The sequence below is a fragment of the Chroicocephalus ridibundus genome, chromosome 3 (assembly GCF_963924245.1).
Source record: "Chroicocephalus ridibundus chromosome 3, bChrRid1.1, whole genome shotgun sequence".
In the NCBI taxonomy this organism is placed as follows: domain Eukaryota; kingdom Metazoa; phylum Chordata; class Aves; order Charadriiformes; family Laridae; genus Chroicocephalus; species Chroicocephalus ridibundus.
The window spans coordinates 65,991,217-66,014,700 of NC_086286.1; the positions used below are offsets into that span (position 1 = coordinate 65,991,217).

General features: G+C 40.6%; 1 protein-coding gene across 2 annotated transcripts in view; it reads right to left on the reverse strand.

Moving 5' to 3' along the window:
- The window catches only part of PDE7B (phosphodiesterase 7B), a 179,836-nt gene that overhangs the window by 36,080 nt on the left and 120,272 nt on the right, over positions 1-23,484 (reverse strand). For both annotated transcript variants that reach the window (XM_063329534.1, XM_063329535.1), the window contains one exon: positions 2,009-2,092. In XM_063329534.1, coding sequence (XP_063185604.1) covers positions 2,009-2,092 — 84 coding nt within the window. The remainder of the gene's footprint in view (positions 1-2,008; positions 2,093-23,484) is intronic.

Consider the following 23,484-nt stretch of genomic DNA (forward strand, 5'->3'; position numbering starts at 1 on the left):
CTCTGTTCAAGAATGAGCTTCAGCGTTTTCCCTTACTTTAAAACAACGGTGGTACTGTTATTTGGAATAATAATTCAGATGGTAGAGGAAACAATCACTATGTGAGCTCAGTTTGCCTGAATTAGTGAGAAGCTGGAATAATGCTTATGCTGCATTTCTTTATAACTTCCGGTTATGGTATTTTATTTACCATAAAATTTTCTCTGCCTCATCCCTCCCTTACTGTAACAGCTTTCACTATACGGTTGCTGCCTGTCAGTTATTGCCCCAAAGCAAATGTAACACAGTGCCAAAATTTTACTGTAAGCCTCAGTTAGGCATTTTTCAAAAAAGTTTGCAGTAGTGACATTTATATACATTTCTTTTTGATAGTATGTGCAGGACCATGGTTTGTGCTGTTTATATGGTATGCACAGCAGAAATGGATTTGACAGACAGATGTATATGATCAAATAATATCAAAGTCTCTTTACTTCCTGGCAAAGGAATGAAAAGAAGTATTTTATTTTCTGTCAGTCTTTATAAGGGCATCAACAGTAATATTTCCAGCTAGCCTAAAACAGGTTTTTCTTCACATTTTTCATTGGCAAGCCAGGGCTAAATTATCCTTAGAGCTCTGATCAAACAGTATGTTATTCCCTTTGTCCTGGGAAAACTGCTGGACCCATCTTACCCCTTATGACTTTCTGCCTCAGCCATAGCAAGCACTCTAATAGACTGATGACCTAAAAAATACCTTGTATCAGCAAGACTGAAAGCAAGCCCTTTGCCAGGCAGCAGTAACTTTGCCAGCTTGGGCGAATGCAGCCGCTCAGAGCCCAAGTCATAGAATCATAGAATCACAGAATATCCCAAGTTGAAGTCCTCCCCTTCCTAATAGCCCCTCTTTTCTCCCGACTGCCAGCCAGAGCTCACCCTTTGCGGCTGGGCTTCTTCCCCCACCTCCCTACCACCTACCTCCCCTCCCCTTCCCCAGGCACTGGGGAAAGCAGTGCGTAAGAGAACATAAAACTTTGGTTTGATAATTGCTTTTTAATGAAAAGCATAATAGCTAGAAGCTTAAAAGTGTCATCACTAAACAAACTGTTGCAGTGTCAGTCTGTTTTGATGAAGACAGCGAGTAACTTAAGTTTCAAAGGTTACATGGAGTGGTCTGTGCAGTACACAAGGACACATTGAGATCTGCCTGTGTCTGAACACTGGAGTTAACACAGCATCCAGAATGAATGCTAGAGGGCCCAAGACTAAGACTTCTCTGTTTATTTTATTTTATTTTATTTTATTTTATTTTATTTTATTTTATTTTATTTTATTTTATTTTATTTTATTTTATTTTATTTTATTTTATTTCTGAAATATTCTCTATGTTGATGGCCTGCATCAATATACAGAATCTGTCAGGTGAAAAAAACAACAGGATTCTGACTTTTTTTTTTTTCCTTTTAGATTTGCCCTCCTTTATTTACAACAGTGGCAAAATAACTTCAATCAAAATGAGGTTAAGATTATTTTTAACAGATGTTCACTGCTGGCCTGACCCAAAATCCATTGACGTCAATGAGAAGACTCCATGGGGCTTTGGATTGGGTTCTAATTGTTGGAAAAATTAATGTTATTGTAAACCACTGGTCAGCGCTGTCACATGCTCCCCTTCTGTGCCAATTCTATATGACCGGATAACAGACTCACATAAATCTGTTCCAACTGTTGGCTAAGAGGCTAAAGGACACAGAGGTTTATCTTTTTAATTCTGAAGCACCCCATGCTCCCCCCAGCACACCCCATGGCACTACTGTATTCACTTGACAGATTCAGCATTATGGACAGTATTCATATAATCAAAACATTTCACAGTTAAACACTGGGTGGAAATAATAGAATTATTAATGCTGATTGTATGAAGCCTGCTGAACTACAGAGATGTAGGAAATGAGATACTTTGGTTCGTACGCTTTCAATCAGATTTTTATTTTTTTAAATTCAGACCAAAAGGAAGGATTGCACTTACTGTTAAGAAGACGGAAGTCTATAAACGGGTAGGAGCCCCGGCGCTCGGAGAGAACCCCTGTCTGACCTCTCACCCGTGCATCTCCTGCAAAACACAAAATCCCCAGAGACGTTAGAAGGGGCAGCTGCCTTTTTCTGCTGTTTAGATCTAGATCTATTTTCTATTCAAAGTGATGACGTTGCGCTCCTCCAGTGGGAAAACCAAGGTCCAGAAAATCATCTCCCATGACATCCCTGGGTAATTGGGTAAAGCAATACAGCTGATCCTCTTGTCAGAACAAAGGCACAAAAACCCCTCGTGTTTATCCTATTGAGCAGCTTCTTGCCCAGTAAGTAGACTCTCACTGCTTCAGGAGTGGTGTAGAGGTCCATTTTTTTTTCCCAGACAAGACCAGTTGGATTCTGACTGTCATGGCATCACGCACCAAGGTCTCAACCTCGGACTAGGCTCACAGTCCGCCCAACCTCCAAAGCTCTGCGACTGGTCTCAAAATCATGAGCTGATGAAAAAATCCCCATAAAATATGAAGATTTTTTTCAGGTGTTTTTGTTTGCTTGTTTGTTTTTGTTTTACCTTCTGCTCTTTGAGCAGTCTGGAAAATGTCAGCCTTCTCCTCAAACACTGAGGCGGCTTTACGTAAGTGAAACCTGATGTTCTCAGGTAAGTATTACTCCAGAGCTTTAGGATGTATATTTAAATATCACAAAGTGACAACACAATACTAAAAATTAGTATGGCTGCGTAAATCACACTGATTAGTACCCGACTTACCATGTAATACTGATGAAATAGGCAAAACTCATTCAAGGGAAAAATGCTACTCAGGATGAGTAAGAGTTACAAAAACTCTTACTTCGGAAGTAGTGGGAAGCAGACGTCATTTTCACATTTCTATAACCTTAAATATCTTGTACTGTAATGTAATCATTTCTTTACAGGCAAATAGCAAGACCAAAATATTAAAAATTCTTAAATAAGATGAAGTTTGGAGATTTTAGAAGTTCAGGTTGGAGTACTCTAGTTCTTCACCAATTCCTCCTCTGCAGAAACACAGGCCGTACTGCTGAAAGCGCACCCACTGCACTTCCTCCGACAGCTCACACTCTAGGCCTCCCAAAGTTTGCAATAAAATTATGAATTATTAGTTAGTTTGAATTGTGCTTCCTCTGGGATACAAATCTAGCATCTGACTAATCTAAACAAAAATAATTTAAGAATTTGGCTGCTAGTGCTAGCTTCTACTGCTTGTGTTTAAAAACAAGAAAACATCTTGCAGCATAGAAGAAGGACCTAGTTAGATGCTGCTATTTTTTTCTATTTAATGTTCACTTAAAATGTGCTTACAATTATGTGTCAGGGAAGAAAGCCAAGTAGAACTATTAAGTTAAATATTCGAGATGGAGAAAAACTTCCGTGCCCTCTAGGGGTCCTTAGAGGTACGAAAGACATAGAAGCGTGCACTCAAATTAAGACTATTTCAAACAAGTCACTTTTGATTACAAATATAAATCTATTTTCTCTCACCCGTACTTTTGCTTTGCTTTTTTTGTTTCCAGAGACAGAACACATGTTCCCTGTACGCAGCTCCCGCTTGCCAACGCCTCGCTCTAAGGAACCAGCCCAAAACAAGTCGAGCTGTTGTTGACCCCACTTACCCCTCCTGATAGCAGGGCCAGGAGGTGCAAACTTCTGCCTGCTCTTCAGCTGTTGCACTTCCAAGGTATGACAATAGCGTGGGTCTACCTTCATCAGCAGCTTAAAATCACGTGCAACTTGCGGCAACAGAGGTATATAAATCTAATTCCCCCGTGATCCTTCTGTTAAAGGGCAGAAGGGTGGAGCTAATAGCTGGAGAGTTTGCAAGACGCCGAAGCCAGATTCATCAGTACCCATGAGTCAGAGCTCGCAAGGCAGCACCCGGACTTAAAAACGCTTCTCTCTGCCACAGGTAGACCCATCAGATTGGCTGACTCGTGCAGAAAGTGTAAGAATGGCAAGCATATGGTACACATTATATAAACCCCCCCAAAATCAGGCAGGCTTGAGCCTGCCTCTAATACAAGCATCAGCAAATTAAGAATGGGTGTAAATGCAGAGCATGCCTTGATTGAGGCTTTTGTTTTTCTGTACGCACCAATGAATTAACAGGAAACTGGAAATAATCCCCTGCATTAACATACTGATAAACATGTGACTAAACCAAATGATACTTTGGGAAAAAAGAGAGAAATTCAAACTCCAGAAATCTGGAAAAACCCAAGATATATGATACTGTAAACTCAGAAAGGATGATTTTCTTTCTGGACATGAAATAATGTATCTATCATATGAAAAGAGGTACCATAGAACTAGAGAATAACAAAATCTTACACAGCTACATATTGAAAACATTGCATTACTCCGATCTAAATACCGCGACCCCGAATTTTGGTGAAGAGAACACTAAAGGTAGGTAGACAACTGGAACATGGAAGAACACACAATGTGGGCTTGCCAAAAGTAGGCCATACAAGATAAAACTTGATACTTAATCACCTTGAATAAAATAGCTGTTAGACAAGAGGAAAAAATCAATACTGTAGTGCACTTCAACCATATGGACTCTGTTAAACATATAAGAGAAGGTGAGAGATGAGTACAAAAATTGAAGTTGGAAAAGATTAAAAGCAAGAAGATAACAGGGTGCAACGAGAGGAAACTTTTGCTTGGGAACAATTACTGCATGATCTGCAGAGGATTCATACTGGGAATGGTCTTAAAAGTTTTTATTGATAATCTTGACACAGAATTAGGAGAGCACTAGTGAGACTTGATGGTAACACAAAGCTGGGAGATAGCAGGTATATTCAGCTACAGTTATTTTAAATAAAGTTTACTGCTACTGTCACCTTCTCTGCCCCAACTGCTCTATGGCCCAGATACCTGCAGTTTCCACTTCCATTTTACTGGTAGTCCAGCTTCCTCTCATGGTGCTGCTGATTCTCCTACAGAACTAACTCAGACATGTATGTACGCTATTCAGGAAAGGTAATTCCAGTAAAGAGAGCGAAAGCAAGGGAGGTATCAATTCCATTAGTCAAAGCACTTGGTGTTAAGTTCATCTGAAATACCATCTTTGAGAAAGCTGATTTCCTTCTGGAAAAAGAGAAGGACCTCTGGGAGGATGATCAAGGCACTAAAGAGCAATTTTGTAACATCACCCTGGAGTCATGCCCAGTGTTGACAAGCACCAGAGTGGGAAAAGAACCATTTAGGTGATCAGAAGAATATCATACTGAAGGAGGGGATGAAAACAGTTGAAGCAGCTGATGGCATGGGCTTTATACACACTGAAACATGACCTGAAATAGGTAAGGACTATGCATGATGATCGATAAACTTGCTACCAGCTCTATGTTCTTCAAACTAAGAAAATGTGAATGAATTTTACCTAACCAGCAAAGCCGAGGACATTAAATCATGGAAAATTACTGATGATTCTGATCAGCTATTTGTGTCACTTTACATTTTTTTATAGATAATAAAAGTTTGGGCTGTTTCTAGCACTATAGAAATCTATATGCAGAATAAATCTGCATGCCCGCTGACTTAAGTAAAAGCCACTAAAATCCTTATATTCAAGGATTACTAACTTTACCCTCAGGAAAGGCAAGTTTCTGATGAGTCAAAGATGTTATCAAGTAGCTCTACCTCATGAATCTGTTATTTCAAAATACTTTGCCAGGTGCCACCTAGTCTCTTTCTCCATCATTAGAGAAAGATTAGTTAGGAAGTGGTGGTGGGCTAAATCAACCACACCTGCCTTCCTCTATTTTTTCTTGGCTCACTTATTTGGAAAACATTTATACTATTTCCTATCACTTTTAATTACCTCTAAGTACACTCAACAGAGATACTAAAAACAGGGATTGCACCAGATGTACACCATACCACATGTTTTTTAATTTCTGAGAGGCAAGGGCCGTTCATGGCAACACATCAGACACTCTTTTTCTCTTTGACAGAGGACTTTGAGGGCGACTTTCATCAGTCCACCAGACCTTTGCATCTCTGCTCTCCACCTTAAAATCAAGCTAAACAATTGTTCTGACAATTTATGCAATTAGCAGTTTTAGATAAATAATCCTTTTTGGAGCGAAAGGAAGGATTCTGTGGAAACAGGGCAGGAAATTTTGACAGCCCATTGTGTTCCCAAGTGAAACAAGCAGGGCGAAGGGAAACGGCAAGGGTACAGGTTCTCCTTGGCTGCTTCGGGCTGAAGATGCGAGGCTGGAACATTTGCAGCCGCAAACACGAAGGGCTGCAGCCTCGCCAGAGCCAAGCCGCCACAAGAGCTTCCAGCGGGGACATCTCCCAGGGGATGCCGCACACATGAATTTTGCTTTGTCCTTGTTAAAACAAACAGTCAAGAAAAGAAACCAAACAAACCAAAGAAACCTCCATTAGGAAACAGGAGCCTGTGCAGCATATGACGTGACTGAGACGCACGACAGCTTATGGTCACGGGAAAATTGGAAGTGGGGCAAGAACCACGGTACCACTGTGGCTATGGCATCACCGTAATTTCAAGACAGGCAGAAGGGTTAAGAAAAGACTGAGGCAGCTCTTAGCTGCCTGACACATCTGGAGGAAAGAGCCATCTGCACCGAGGAAAACAACTTCTCCAAGACTTGCCTGAAATGACGTGGGATTCAATTTCACTGAGAAAGCACAACAAATTAGGGGAGAAAACAGGACCATAGCTGTGAGAAAACAACAGAGCAGCTTCATGCAGCAGAAGTTAGGACCAGCCACTAAATTATTGACTTTATTTAGTACACAGCTCCATGTGGTAAGTCAGGAATACCACAGCAAATTCACAAGAGCTTGCAAGTATTTATTCTAGTTAAGCTTTTCTACAATTTTCATCCAAATATCTAAGCTGATTGCTGTAGGACACATACTGCAGTGGCTGAGTACTTTCCATGGAAAACTGAGTGGCAGTAATTAGGCCTCTCATGGAGTCCACGAAGCCCCTGGCTCCTTCGCTATTTCAGTTATGAAAAGGCTTGGGATTTCTGAGATGGAGGCAGATGAGCTGTTGATGTTTTAAGCATCATTCTGGTTTTGGTGGAAAGCTTTCTAAAAGAGGGAAGTGTTGCTGTGTAGAAGTAGCAAACTCGGGTGAAAAGTTAGGTTAAAAACAAGTAGCAGAACTACTGGAATTATTTTTGATTCGAAGACGTCTAATGCTTGTTCATGGGGATTTGTGCTTGTTTGGATTATTTTCATTCTGTTGTCTTAGTGTTATAACGATTATTGTTGTAAATTCTTGTCTGCAGAAAGCATTTTACGCAGATTTCCTCATGTGCATAAGATTTTCAGTGAATAAGAACACTTCCTCTGAACAGACATGATGACTTGATGTTACAGTTAGCATGACAACTCTCTTTTCCAGCAGGAGAAACTGGGTCAGCCACCTCACTTGATCCATTTCTAAGCACCAAATTTTTAAGCGCGTAAATATTCCAAAACATGAGGTTTTCTGTGCCATATGGTGTATGGTTCTACTGTTTCTGGTAATAGTCCTAACGAGCTCATAAGTAGTGACTTTATCCAATGCATTCTGCAGTTTCATTTCAGAATGCTCTGCCAAGGAAGATAACTGCTGGTACTCCCATTTTACAAAAAGGGGATAAAATGACGGTGTAGAACCCATAATTTGGTTTTGTAGATGTTTTTTATGCAGAAAATCACTTAATTCCCCATGCAGTGGTCCTACCCTGTGAATGATTTTTTGTTTTGTTTTGTTTTTACCAGTCAGTTACTTGAATTTCAGCTATTCAAATTTCCATCTCCAGACCAGCAACAGCTGCAGATGAAACATTTCACTCATGCTCTGTTTTCTTACAAAGCTGTGTTTTGGAGTGAATGGTGGATCTTATGCTCAACATAAACTAGTGGCACTGCCCGACTGTACCTGCTAACTGTAATTTCGGCCCTCCTTTACTTACCAAAATCCATACAACTGCTGTATCTTAATCTCTTAAATGATATTATCACCACCGCTTGTGCCAATCAGGAAAAATGCAAGAAACATAAGATGACAATCTCTTCATAAAACCCTCCTCAATGTCATAAGTCTCCTGCTAAGTTTGCTTTTGCACTGACGCATAGCCTATCTGGATATACAGCCAGAGGAAGAGCCCAGGATCCACAGGCATGCCTTTAACAGCTGGTCCATTCTGACAAATGAACATCTAGAGTGAAGGTAAAGGAGTATTTTACAGACACTCTTTAAATGCTCCCTTAAACTGTTTCAGATCACATCAGTAACTCTGTAGAAAAGATTTTGAATTGAAATGCCTTGAGGCAAAGCCACTACAACATGCAGACTTTGGAAAAAAGTGCTTGCAGACAACTGAACTCCAAGAGGATGAGAAAACTGCCACAGAGAACCAGGCAACTGCAGTCATCTGAAATTCAGATACTGAAGCAGTACCCGTATTACCTTTTTCACAGACTTGTTTGTTCTTGCATGAGCAAACGCAGAGCCTGCAAAGCTAAGTAGCTACCTCCAACTGAAAAAATGGTCAGAGTCGATTAGGATAGACAATCTTTCCTGTTCTAAAGAAGGTAGCTTTCCAAAATGTCTATACACTATATTGCACTGGAAATGCTTTCAATTTTTTTTCTGAGTTTAATAATGGCCTATGAATTATTGCCTTAAGGTCAGATGTATTTCATACACTCGCAGGTGTAAGTCAGTGGAGAGGTGTAGGAGCCTCCGCCCAGTGACTAACACTTAAAGACACTGCCTTTCAGAGTTGCGTGTTTTTGACTTTGACTGCAGATTGAGCCTAATACACCTCTGTTTCTCAATTACATGCCACGGTTATGAGCACAGCATATTAGGGGAAGAACCTGAGACCTTGCCCATGAGGATCATATTCAGACAGCGGAGACCACACCAAACCTCTTATCTGTAAGTATGCTTTTCGCTGTGATTATCCCTATCTCTGTTAGTATTTATTTTGTAAACAATATAATAGGCGCATACACCTGCAGTTCACACCAATGTGGGCACACCCTCCAACATGTACTGTGTATGCTCATACCATGTATTATCCCACAACACAGTTAAACCAAAAACCAGCACTTGTTATGCCATAGTAATTGGAGTACTGTTCTCTATAAAAGAAGTAACTAGCTCCTTGATACTACTGTGTGGTAATTAGTCAACTATCAGTATTTTCTAGCCAAAAATACAAAAGTTTATGTAAAAGTTTACAGAAAGTGCTAAACCACAGGATACAACGACAGAAAGGGAGCATAGAATCATAGACTCTTCATGGTTGGAAAGGACCTTTGAGACCATCGAGTCCAACCAAACAACCTACAATCTCTGCCACTAGAGCGTGCCCTGAAGTGCCACAGCTAGACGTTTCTTAAACATCAATAGGGATGGTGACTCAACCACCTCCCTGGGCAGGCTGTTCCAGTGCCTGACCACTCTTTCAGTAAAGTAATTCTTCCTAATATCTAATCTAAACCTCCCCTGCCACAGCTTCAGACCATTTCCTCTGGTCCTGTCATTATTCACCTGGGAGAAGAGGCCAACGCCCACCTCTCTACAACCTCCTTTCAGGTAGTTGTAGAGGGCAATGAGGTCTCCCCTCAGCCTCCTCTTCTCCAAGCTAAACATGCCCAGCTCCCTCAGCCTCTCCTTGTATGACCTGGTCTCCAGACCTCTCACCAGCCTGGTGGCTCTCCTCTGGACACGCTCCAGCACTTCAATGTCCCTCTTGTACAGAGGGGCCCAGAACTGAACACAGGACTCGAGGTGAGGCCTCAGCAGTGCCGAGTACAGAGGCACGATCACTTCCCTGCTCCTGCTGGCCACGCTATTCCTGATACAAGCCAGAATGCTGTTGGCCTTCTTGGCCACCTGGGCACACTGCTGGCTCATGTTAAGCTGGCCGTCCACCAGCACCCCCAGGTCCTTTTCTGCCGGGCAGCTTTCCAGCCACTCTTCCCCAAGCATAAGAACATGGGCAAATTACACAGACTGCTTATTCACATACAAACTCTTCAGTTTGTGGACATGAGAAATTCAGATATAGGAGCTTGCTGGTATGAATTTTGCAAAATTCAGCCAATGGCTTTCATACATAAAAGAAAAGATAGATGAACGTTAGTATCTGGTAGCAAAGAATAGAGAGTTCCTGAACTAAAAGCACGAGACAGGCCTTGGAAAAAAGAATGCAATGAGAAAGCATGGAGACCTGTATAAATACTGCGCTGTAAGTGCAGAAGACAGAAATCATCTATCATCACTTCCATACCTGAAAGGATCAGCTTAGACAACCATCTTGACTTTTGTAAATATTTGGCTTGAACTATATTGCAATGAGCTCACATCTACTATCCAGGGGCCTGAACTCACAAGTAAAAGATGAAAATGAAAGCCTGGGAGGACAGGCAGCTAGGAGGAGATGTGATTCTGCTTGATTTTTTTTTTTTTTTTTTTGAGTGATCCATTTAAAATTCCCATTCTTGCCTGCACCTTATAGTACTCACAAGCAGTAGCATATGACTGATGGCATCTTGAGAGTCTCACTGCTGCTGTGGGCCTCAATGGCAGCACTTTGGCTGACCTGAGGCTTGTCATACACTGCTGCTCAGCCCGGTTCAGTCCCAGGGCACCTCGCTGGATCAGGAAACCAGACGTGCAGTGCACAAGATCCTCCTAATAACTTGGATATTTCCATTCCTAGTGCTAAGAACCACCTGTCTGTATTTTGAAGTTTTTACATTGCATTATTGTTGGGGCTTTAGTCTTTTCTGTCTCCAAATATTGATCACTGACTTGCCAGGGAAAGTGGGTATTAATATACATAGGGCACTGAACTGTCTTGATAATTCTTGTATTCCTAAATGGTGAGAGAGCTCGTAAATTACTCTGCATTAGAGGATGGGAGCTATGTTAGCAGAATCAGGTTCTTGCATTGCTAACATTGCCATTGCTCTAGAGCCCTGCTGGGAAATGGCAAAACTTACTGGTTTTCTCACGTATGAAATTAAATCTAAAATAGCACCTTGAAAAGTAAAAGATACATCCTGAAATGTTAAGAGCTGTAATAAAAGTAATAACAACAGCTACAGCATGATCTTAGCAACAGGTAGTAGTAGGTTGCATTACCATGGCAACTTTGAAGATAATATCTTACTGTCATGCTACTCCCATCCCTCTCCCAAATAAACTACACCATAAATAAAACCACATTATTAGTTATTAAAATTGTACTTTTTAGATTCTAGTCTTCTGCTAGACTCCCAACTATTAAAATAAACATGTATTTAATAACAAACTTCTAAGACTTGTACACTTCCAATTCCACACCCGCAAATTTCCACAATAGGTTACGTAGTTTAATATAATGACTTTCATTTTATGCAAAAGAGAAAGGACAAAGAATCTGTGTTTTGTCCAAAACCAATGTCAAAAAGAGGTATGGAGTTCAGATCTCTATGCAAGTGCATTAGGTCAAGCTACTTCTATTGCCAGTGCCCAAAAGATATAATTTTATTCACTCATAGTTACACGCAAACACTGTTATCCAAACTATAAATTATATTTTCTTAACTGTAATAATGTTCTAGATACAGCTGCTCTTTCAGAGACTCCTTTGCATTTGCCTACGTATTGCAACTTCAAACTGAATTCTCTCAAACACCTACATCTCATTTTATTACATGGACTTCTGATTTGAGCATTATCAATGCTTTAAATGCTTCCACTGTGAGGTCACAACCGGACTCCTTGAATCTGCCAGTGAGGGTTTTGCAGTTGAAGAATAGATTCTTATTCTGCAGAAAATTAAGGTAACTGTCGAGCATTTATTCAATCAAGTTTGCTTTACTGTTCTGCATTCTCATTTCTCACCTACCTATAATATTTGTTAAGTGATCTTTTTAATTAACTTTTTATTTTTTATTCTACAATTGCCTCAAGAACCATTGTTTGCAAGTATATACATTTTATGAGTTGCAATGACTAGTTACCTGAGCCACAAGGCATCATTCTCATTTTCTGTTCAGGCACTACTATGCAGACAAGCTGAAACTGCTTGATACTACAATCCACGTGTATCAACATTGCCAATGATTAAGATTTGATATATTATATATAATCAATTTATGTAGAATAACAATTGATATACTGACATAAATGTTAATAGAAAAATCCTGATAATTCCTAAGTGGAAAAGAACAAATGGAGCTTCCTTTGGGAAATATTCAATAATTTGAGATTAATGTTTTTATTTCTGAGAGAGGACTCTTGGAATTAAAATGTGGGATGTCAATCATAAACTCTGAGCTCATTTCCTGGACTCCTATGGAACAAACTGTTTCCTTTCCATGCCTCAGTTTTCCACTTCTGTGTTTTGTTTGTCCTGTGTAGACAGCAAGTTCTCTACTGCAGGGCCTCAGTGGTTCTACAGCATCTTCTACCTGCAGTCCTGGTAGAAGGTTTCTACATTGCCATAATACTAATAAAACTAATGATCTTTGCTTTTTGTACTAGCCAACAGTCAAGTTAGACAACATTCAAAGAAAATGAATGCAGAAGGTTTTACTCATGCCATCAGACCAAAATTTGCTTTCAACTCCTAACAGGACACTTAAGAAAATTTCCCTCTATTTCCACAGCTTTGCCCACAAAATTTCTACACCCTCCCTTTCCAATGAAACTACAAAGGACAGGTGTCCAAAGCTGTAAGTAATACAGCAATTGCCATTATAGCAACACATCACCTACTTTTGAAATGCTTAACATCAGCCAAAACCTAAAATCTGTTGACAGTTTTTATGCAAGAAGGGTCAGAAGAAGTTTTGCCTGTGGAGGGGCCGAGCAGGAAAAGTGCAAGACCTTTGGGATTTACTCCCTTTTCATTTTGTGTTAGAATTGCATGGCTGCCATTCGCCTCACACCAAAGGAGATTCAGTCTCGGCTGTGTCCCTGTATCTAACACTTCTAAGGACCATATGATGCTTGCACAACCTCTTAAGGTACATCAGCGCAGTCAACTTTAGAGGTAAGCGAGACACAATAAAGTAAATGAGTCTCAATCTTGTGCATTAACCACAGGATGATCCTTCATCAGTCTCTACACACTCTTCACCTCCTGTTTTCCAACTCCCCTCGGCACTATACATATATATATATATGTATGTATATATTCCTAACTCGGGTGTGACCCTTCTTCCTCCCCTTCTTTTTGACTCAGTGGTAATTCAGCCTCCCCTCTACTCGCTGCCTTCTCCTGAGGCTGGAGTACTGTAGCAGGAAGCCCAGCAGTGTTGGCCTTTAAGTCCTGCTGTTGGGACTGCCCCAGGAGCCTTCCTGGCTGTGAGACAGCAATGAAAGGGGGAAGGAGGAGAAGGAAGCACCGAGTGTTGGCTCAGCAGCACAAGGTGCCTATAATATCTTGCAGGAGAAAACTTTACTCACCACCTGAAGCTTTGCTCTGATTGAGAGCTTTATCTACACGCAAGACTGCAGGAACAAATGTTTGAGATTAATGATTTGACTTTTGTTTGTACATCATATATTGCAATAAAGTCTTTTTTGTATTCAAAAGCAGTATCTATGGCAAATAGCTGGAAGCCTTATTGGTTTTAAATTTGGTTTAGTTTCTCTGTGGAACATACAAATACCTCCATAACTCAGCGAATTATTGAACAATAAGGCAAGAGAACTTCATCCAAAATAATCACAGGTAACCTTAGTATTACTTGCTTATTCAAAATGAATATTTCCTGAGCTAGCCCACATTTTATCATGTAACATTTCTTCATCAGAAAATATTATTTTAATAAAAACCCCTTTTTCTTATAAGAATGTCTTTCTGTTTAGAAAAAAATAAAAACAGCACATGTAGACAATATAACTATTTGGAGTGGAACCTTTTTCATTTTGATGTTAGACAAAGGAATAAAGCTGCAAAAAGTGGAAGCTGTGCTTGACTGTTCTATTGCTTGGAAAACGCTTTTCTCTTCCTGTTTTTTACACTGTATTTTTCAAACAATTGATTAGATTAAAAAAAAACCCACGCAAACCAAATCAACAAACAAAAAAACCCCAAAGCACCAAATCCAGAACCCCAACATGGCTCGAATGTAGCAAATACATCACCTCTTGCACTTAAATAGATCACTGATCCGGGCCATCTTTGCTATGTATTTAAAATGTAAAACTTTAGAAAAGGGTAGCACAAGCGAAAGTTCTGAAATAATCTCACGTTACTCAAACACTAGCCTACTGTCTGTGCCCAGTTCACTGTTACAGTTCTGTTGTATCAAATATTTGCTGTCTAAAGTACAAATAAATAGCAGTTTACCTTCTTTATTCGTTGTGCATTCTTGAGAGGTGAGCTTGAGCTGGCTCAAATAAAAGTAATTAGCTACATATTTCTGTAATTACCAAACTGTTGATAAACAAATCTAATTAGGTGCTTGCCCTTGGCACAGACTGGTATTTCCCCAGAACCTGGTTTTGTGTTTCCCCTTGGCTGAGGTGGCTGAGCACCGACCGGGACACCGAGCAGCGGCAGGAGCAGCCAGCGCTGGGGCTTCCTGCTTCGCAGATATGCTGGCAACCACGGCTTTGCTGAGCCCATCAAACGTGCAGGCTGCTGACAGGTAGCCTCTGCCCGACTTGTTCTAGTGAATATCGGTTTCTATCCCAGCTCCTTATTCCAGAAGTTGCAAAACCTCAGTATCTGAAAGGAAGAGTGACTAGCAAGACGTGCAGAGGTTTAAACACAGCTCACTGGAACCAGAGCCCCTTTCAATGATCCTCTACATCACCATCTTGTTCCCTCATCCCCTAATTACATACGCCTAGTCTTGATTTCATTTTGACACTGAAGTTACAAATGGCAATGTCACATAAGGGACCTGCACCAAACACTATCCTTTGGGAGGAAAAGACCAGGCGTACCTGAAGGGAGGGGAACCGAGGGGAACCCTGCCTTGCCCTGGAAACAGACACGGATCATGCTTGGCCCCTTGCTGAGGAGGACGGACAAAGCAGGGGAGGGAAAGTATTTTTCTCCTTCCGCCCACTCTGTACATCCTTCCACAGAAGTGGGGAAAAAATCTCGTTTCCAGACAACGAACAACTCGCTGCTCAACCTTTGCGTCAATACGTGTTTATTTAATATATACTGTTAATATAGAAGAACAACAAAACCAAACCAGCAAAAAAATACTATGAATATTTCAACCATTTTTATGTGAGAAATGCCAGTTTCTCTCACTGACAGCGTATGCTGCAACACTGCCTTTCTCCACAACCAAGGCTGAAAACAGAAGCTGAGTCTTTTGTCTCGGGTGTTTTAACATGTTCTTAGGGAATTCAAATAATTGCTAAAGTCTTTCAGAAAGAGGAGGAAACTGCAATCTGAAGCTTCTAATGCAACAAACAAACAGACTTTTTTGGGTGGAGGCAAAAATTACTGGAGATGTTTTTATAAATCCCAAAGGAACAATAAACTGTACAAACAATACTTTAATTTTGTTTGGTCTCAAAATTTACCTTTAAATTACAGCGTAGGCACCCAAGAGTTCTGTCTCAAATATTCATTGAACAGATCCTTTTCTGAGCAATCCAGCTCCTAAGGCTCCTCCTCAAATAGTATTTTAAAGGAGAAAGAGCAAGGCAGCGCTTCAGTATTTGCTCTTCACAACCCCCTGTAAATTCCAACAGAGAATAACTCTGGCAAAGACTTTTTTGGCATGTGCGTATGAAGGCATATAAAAAGTATTTCTCGACTCATCATACTCTTGTGCAATTCATATTAAGCAGAGGGGTTTTTGTTTTTTTTTTTTTGTTTTTTTTTTTTGTTTTTTTTTGTTCTGGGAATTGCAAGACATAACACACAAAAAGTAGTACGATCATTGTCTTTTTCTTAAAAACAGATCAGCTTGAATGAACACCAACTATAGCTTAAAGTTACATCCAGAAAAAAGTTGTGTTTTTCCTAGATCCTACCTTAACAGTATATTCAGTAGCTAATGATTACCTAAGAAGTCTCAAGAACTGCATGAACATCCTTTAGATGGTAAGACTCTACTTACAAATGATATATAATGCAAAGGTTCTGCAAATTAGATTTTGAATTTATTATAGAAAAGCAATTCGGGAAGTCTTACCTAGAAAACTCCCAAGAACCTTCTCTCCTCAAATATCGGGCTAGGTGTCACCAAACCTGTGAAACACCTTAACACTTGAACATTTTGAACAAGTTAAATTTTATTTTGGTTCTACGCTGAAGAGAAAGTCCATGAAGATTTGTAAGAATCATTATCACACAACTGAAGAATTGTCATAAAATTCTGTCTACAGTTATGAAACTGACTAATGTTTTGGACAAGGCTCTAACACCAGATGTATATTACTGGGAAAAGCACTGTACTCTTGTTATTTCCCACACAAGTGCAGCAAGGTAACGTACACTGTATTCATGGCTATTCAAACACAGATCCTATATCAACTACACAGAGAAAAACATTGATTAAAAGTTTACCAGCAGACAGAAGTATGCCTAAAATCATAACGAAGGACGTATATTCCAGTTCACCTTAAAGTAAGCTTCCCGTTTTACTCCTCCCCAAAACCTAATCACCAAGTAATTCTCTCACCAGAATGCAACAGGATCCACTGCAGCACAAGGGGATTGCTATAGAGAGAAATAAATCACTTCTTCCAGCACCATCTTATTTGTGTGGCAAGTATACTGCAGCTGTGAGCTCATACTTCAGGTTTGTTGTTTCAGTATGAGATGTTCCTATTCTCTCCATTTTTATGAAATAAAGCTCAGCAATTTTTTTTTCCCCTAGATCTAGGAAGAACAGTTTTTCCTAGATCTCAGGTATCAAGTACTGGTGCATTCAGTCCTTGTGTTGGCTCCTGCAGTTGTTCTGAGATCTGCTGGCCCATCTCCAGGTGTCTCAGCAGCCGTGGATGCAGATGGCTGCTGGGCAGAGAGATCTCATGTGCACAAGGGCTGGTGGAAATGCCTACAAGTGGCTACTCCCCACAAGGGAGTTCAACAGCCTGTCCTGCTTTTTCACCTGAAAATACAGATCTCATTTTCCTGAACTGACCTTCCATTTGCATATAAAATGGGAAAATAATTTCAATGCTATGGAAACGTGAATCAGGTTCTGGAGGTGACCCAGTCGCTTTCCCATTGCTTGATTTTCTCTGTGACCCCATTTTCCTATCTCAGTAACTGACATCATCACTGAGGCTCTGGAAAAGTAAATGTCGTGGTCTGGGGTGGTGTTGGGAGTAACAAGAAGAAAGGGACAGGTTGCCCTGAGCCTTCCATGGAAGGAGCAGCCCAGACAGTGGTCCCCCAGGTCCCTGAAACAGGGGCAGCAGTCACTGTGCCCAAATCTTTCTTTTTCAGACACTGAGTGGCTGCATCTGCATTCAGGTGTTGCAGAGCCTGCAGATGCTGCAGGAACCACTGGGGTCAATGCAAGAACAAAAGTTGTTGGGGGGTGGGGAGTGGAAACAACCTCAGGCGAACAGGGTCCTATCATAATTATAAAGACACTATTCTGTTTGCATATTACTGAGGAATCTTGACATTTCAGTTTAGAAACTCAGTTGGAAATGACAACTTGGAAATATCACATATTCAAGACCTTGATCCAGCAGCCACAGAACTCCATTTCCTGAAAACAAGCAGTGACACCCCGCACTCCTAGGGCAATCATGTCAGGCTGCATGGAAAATTCAGCAGAGACCAATACACTTTTCAAAAAACAGATCAAAAATTCACTTATTATCATTTTTTTCCCCAGTCACGTAAAAATCCAGAGTGGAACAGACAGAAATTGCAGGAAACTGAGGTTAATACTTGCTTTCTAAAATCAAATATATGTAACTGTTAGTAAGAAGTACTAACAGCTTGTATTCATCCTCAACATACTAACACATACAAAGGAAAAATATGATATTATACACTATTATCTATTGGAACTCAGACGACTCTGGCTACAGAATATTTGTCCTTCAGATATGGATTCCGCACCCACCCCCCCAACCCCTCCCCCGTTTTTTTTTATCAGTCTAATACGATGAATTATGTGATGGAGAAACTGAACTATGTTTTAGCGAATCATGGGTTTTGGTAGGATAGGAAATTATTGCTTTGAGCAGTACCTTGTCTAGCAGTTGTAAAAGGTAGGGTATCACATTTTCTTTTGCTATCAAATGAGCACCTCGGAGAAAAGCAGAGGTAGCTAAACCAGTAGAGAGGCTGTTATTTGAGTTTCTTCCACAACTACAAGGTACTGGAAAAATAAGCACCTTTGCCAACAACCTCTATAGCACTACTTACCATCATCAGAAAATGTGCATGATCATAAAGAGAAATAGTAGCCATAGAGTACAAATGTTTTCTTTAACTACATTAGGAGAGGGTTGAGGGAACAGGGGGAGACCAAAGGCAACTGTTCTACATCTTTCCTCAGTGTTTAGTACAAACTTCTTCCCTTGATTTTTTCTCCAAGATCTTACCATATTTTCTGTTGAAATCAAACAGATTTTAGCTCTCATGAAATCCTGCGTCATCTAATCAATAGCGGAGCACATAGTGTTATGAGAACTTTTCTATTAACATTACATACCGTAAAAACAAACATACTGACAAACATCTCCTACACCATAGGGTACCTTCAAGTACCTTCAGAAGATTTCATATCCTACTCCTCGGAGGGCAATATTTTCCCTGACCAAAACAGGCTTACATGTTTGATAGATTCTGAGAAGAAATTCTTTAATAATCTTAATTCTCTAATCTGAACAAAAGTAATAAATAGGACAGGTGGTAGAAATATATTAATTTTACTGAAAGCTATTCTGCACATCCAAGAAAGCTTCATCTCTGCCCATTCTTCAAACGGCTGTATTATTTTATACAGTACAATAAACTTTCAGTAAGACCTCGTGTTTTTCTCTCACATTATTATGAATTCTTACCCTACTTAATGAGTTTGAGGGGTTTTCCTCTCCCAGTGTAATTTTTTCAAAATAGAAGGCACTTAACATTTCAGATTTATCATAATTAATTTTAGACCCAAAGACTGCCAACAATATGTGTTTGCTATTCTATTGCTTTTAAGAGGAAGAGTGTGTTTGTATAAACAGCCCTACATCATCTGCCTGGCAAGCTATCTGCTCCATCTGTGAGCAGCCCTTTAGTTGGAAGTTCCTGCCTAATTGCTGCAGACAGATGTTCTCCTGCTGTAGCTGTAGACACCACAGAGGCTCCTGCCACGTTAATTAACCAGCTTAAAGATGTTCCTTTCCCTAATTCAAAAAGCCTAAAACCCCTTATACGCAGCAGAAACACAAGGTCTCACCTTACCTCCAACGCCACATCGTCCTAAACGCAGTGTTTCTAAATATCCCCTGCAGCTGCTCAGTGGCATTTTCTTTGTCAGGAGACCCCTGGATAACTTAACTGTTAGTATTCTGCGTTGTACAGTTCATAGTACAGCTTTTTTATTATGATCTGAAATTTGTCCCCCTTCCATGGATCCATACTGCTCTGGATATATACATACCTAATGTGTTACTAGGCTGTCAATACAGGGGGAGCGAAAACTAGTCAATTTGCATGAATGAAACATGTATAGATGACAAGCAGTCTTTTCTTTTCTTTAATGGTATCACAAATACCTTTGCTTTCTTCCATGAGGAAGGAATTTCTCCTCCTTAAGAGCATTGATTAAATAAGCCTTGTATTGAGTTTGCGAACTTTTATGTATGCTACTTTATACGGCTGTCAGTCATCTTGATCGATGGCTAGGGCTAGGGCTAGGGCTAGGTTACAAGGGCTAGACTTGTAACCTGCCTACTGCCTTTTCTCCTCAACACTGACTGCTCAGGAAGTATTTCCCCCAATATTTGGGGGAGAGGGGACTGCGCAGAGCAGCAGTGCTCATGTTCTCAGATACCTCCTTCAGACCACTCTATAAATGCATGCCTCATAATGGCACAATAATACATCTGTCCGTCTTTGCTTCACATAAAAAAGGGCTTCTCATCCCTTTAACGGTTACTGAAATAATTTTTATTGGCTGAACTTTTCCACCATAAGTTACTAAGCTTCTACTCTTTTTTTCACTTTGTCTTCAGGACATAAATCCACTCCTCTCAAACATAAACCTCGCCTTTATTTCTCTGACATAAGAGGGAATCATCACCCAGGTTACTCTTCCAGTCTCTTCCCAGAAGGCCTCATCTTTTTTCACCTCTTTTTTCACCTCTTTCACCAACATAGAGGTGAATGAATTTTATAGTACGCCTTAAAACGTACTATAGCATGGAAGGCCCAGTCAGCTCCCACCTTGGGTAACCATTCACTTGTATATCCCACCCACCTTTTCTCTTTCCTCTTTTTCCCTTCTTTCCCTAACATGTGGAAATTAAGCCTAGCTTGGTGACAAATATGTTTAACCTCTCCTCACCCAAGCAGTGGTGTCCTTTTAAGATGGTTTTGGGCAACTACTCTGAGAGACCAGCATCGTCCTATACTTCCCAGAAACCACTTTGCACTGAAGTAGCCTGGGACGGTGCCTGAAGCCAGTTCATAGTACAGCTTTTCTATTATTATCTGAAATTTGTCCCCCTGCCATGGATCCATACTGCTCTGGATATATACATATCTAAGTCAGAAGGTAAGTCAGAAGTCAGAAGTCATAAGTCAGAAGACTCTAGCTCTCTCTTGAATTTTCTTGAACTCAAGAAGAGGTTGCCCACAGAGGCTGTGCAGTCTCCACCCTCAGAAGTTCCTAAGACCTGGCTAGGTAATGACCTGAGCAACTGGGGCTGAGCTCACAGCTGAGCCTGCTTGGAGCAGCAGGTTGGACTGGAGACCTGCAAAAGGCCCTTCCACCTCTGTGGTTCCGCGGTCTTTCACTCCATGTCATGACTCTGGGCTTGTTTGAGAGTAGAGGTGGCAGAGTCGCAGGCAGGCCTGTGAGATTCTCTACCACTGCAGCTATTCCTGCTTCTGGAAAGGAAGAGATGTCTTGCTTTAACATTTAATAGGATCTTCCTGCTCCACTTTTGGAGATTTTTACGTTACTACTTCCTTTCATGAATTTGTATATCCCCCATATTCTCTGAGAGTGCTGCTCCCAACGTTTATCCACATTCTCCAGGTCACTGACCCCACTAATCATTCTTCCTACCTCACATTTAATCCCACCAAATCTCATTTCCACTGAAGATTTTGAGAGAGTTCATTTCTGAGATTAACCTATCAAGATTATCTCTGGTAGCAATGTCAATTTATTTTTCACATTTGCTTCGGCAGGAAGCAGAACAACATCTTGAACCCTACAAACCTTGCCTGCTCTAAGCTAATTTTCTCTCTTCACCCCAAATTTCTTTCAGGGAAGCTGCTTTTCAGACCATCCCCTCCTCCTCCGGCCGTCATCCCACGCACCCAGGGAGCACAGGCCGGTCTGTAGGTTGCAGACAGACCAGGTAGGACCAGCACCATCTGGTCCAATGGAGGTCTGGGTCCAGGCAGCCATTTGCCACCTGTTGGCGATTCTGTACACATCAAAAAATACAGCAGCCCTCTTCTCCTCCTTCCCCTCCATTCATTTTTTTGTTTGTTGATTCTTCCTTTTATGTTCTGGGTTCAGACAGTACCAAAAACCGCCACTTTAATATTGATTCCACTGCATCAGGAAGGCCAGAAATCCTGCGCTTCAGTGTTAACCGCGGTTCAGAGCCGTTGAACGGTTAGGCTGCCAAATTCCTGACAAGACTATGGTTGTTATCAAAACCCTATCTTCTCATCTACAAGACCTTACCTGAAGTTCTGTAATCGCTAGTTTTGGGGACACATTTCACACCACAATTTAGCCTCATGTTCTCTGAGCCAATGAACGTTTTCTTTGGCCCTGCGAGGCGTTAGGCCTTCAGCAAAGTGCAGGCAGGTGCGTGGTGGTGTTCCAAGTCTCAGCCCCTATCACTCTCCAATTGTTCGAATTTTATTTATGTTTCGATTTTGTAGTAGCTTTCCCGCAGCTTCTTGCATGCAGTCATTGAACTGCTGAGGCACATGCAAAATCTTGCTATATGGGATGCATTTATCTTGTTTCCTAGGTATTTCTCACCTAGAGGCGTCTAAAAAGCAACTAGTCACCAGTGGGACAAAGTTCTGAGCGAGTTTCCCTAATCAACACAACTACTAAAATCCACTACATATGTTTGCAGAAATGACTCAAATCTTGTGAGAAAAGTTCCTTCTACTCCTTCATCTCAGTTGCATGACACCGAATCGATACTTCGTAACTGGAGCTATTCAACTAGGCGGTTTTACGCAAGTAATTTACCAGACTCTGAAAAATAAAACATTCTCAGGTTCCACTTGGGCATTTGGGATCTTTCAGACAACATGCCATCATAAGACATTACACCATGCTTCGATCTGTGAAGTCTCCCATGCATTAAGTGATTTCTAGAACGCAATTGCTTCAGAGCACGTTGTCTTTTTTTTTTTTAACTCCCATAGTTAAAAAATACATGCCTTAAAACCCTGAAATAGATAACATGTGTAATGTATCCGATAGCAAGATCAGTAAAGATGAGCACACTAGTCTCACCATAGGCTGGAAGTCAAAGACAATTCAAAGTGGCAGCTGGAGAGAATGGTACTGAACTAACACATATTTTACCCAGCTTGGCCGAGTCATCTCTACTCTTTCTTATATTAGCCAAAAGTTCCTGCCCCTGAACTGCCTCCAGGGTTTTACTGATGCAAATATTTGTGTAGCAACCATGATGAAAACTGAGTTGTCTGGGAAAAAAAAAAGGCAAAAGCAGTCCGGTACAAATTTGGTTCTCTCAGCCACATTGGTTATCACTTGGCATCAGCACAGCAATGAGAACCAGTGAACAACATCACTAGGAAAATTTACATAGCAATTCTGCCCAGGAGTAAATCCCAAGTACTTTGTTCTTGTTTTGTTTATTTTTTTTAAACCACAGGATGGATTGAATACATTAATTATTCTAACGACAAACTGTTAATGCACGGCAATGATCCAGGACTTCTCTAAAGGCTATACTGGCAAAGCAACAAGTGGCGAAGTTGGCCGTGAATTAATAAATCAGACTGGTGTAGCATTTGAGCAGCCAGGTGCTTGAACAACCCTGTAATGGGAAGAAAAGCAGAGCACAAAGAAAAATGGAATATAAATACACAGATACATTTTAAACATTTTTGTGCAATGTCTCCCGCAGCAGTGAATTGATGAGCTAGTCAAAATTATTTCAGTGTAAATTTTTTATTACGGGAAATGAAGGCTTTAACACTGTAAATATTTCAGGAACATGCCCCTTTCCAAAAACTTTCTTTTACAGTGCAATTGAGGTGAAAGACTTTGACAAA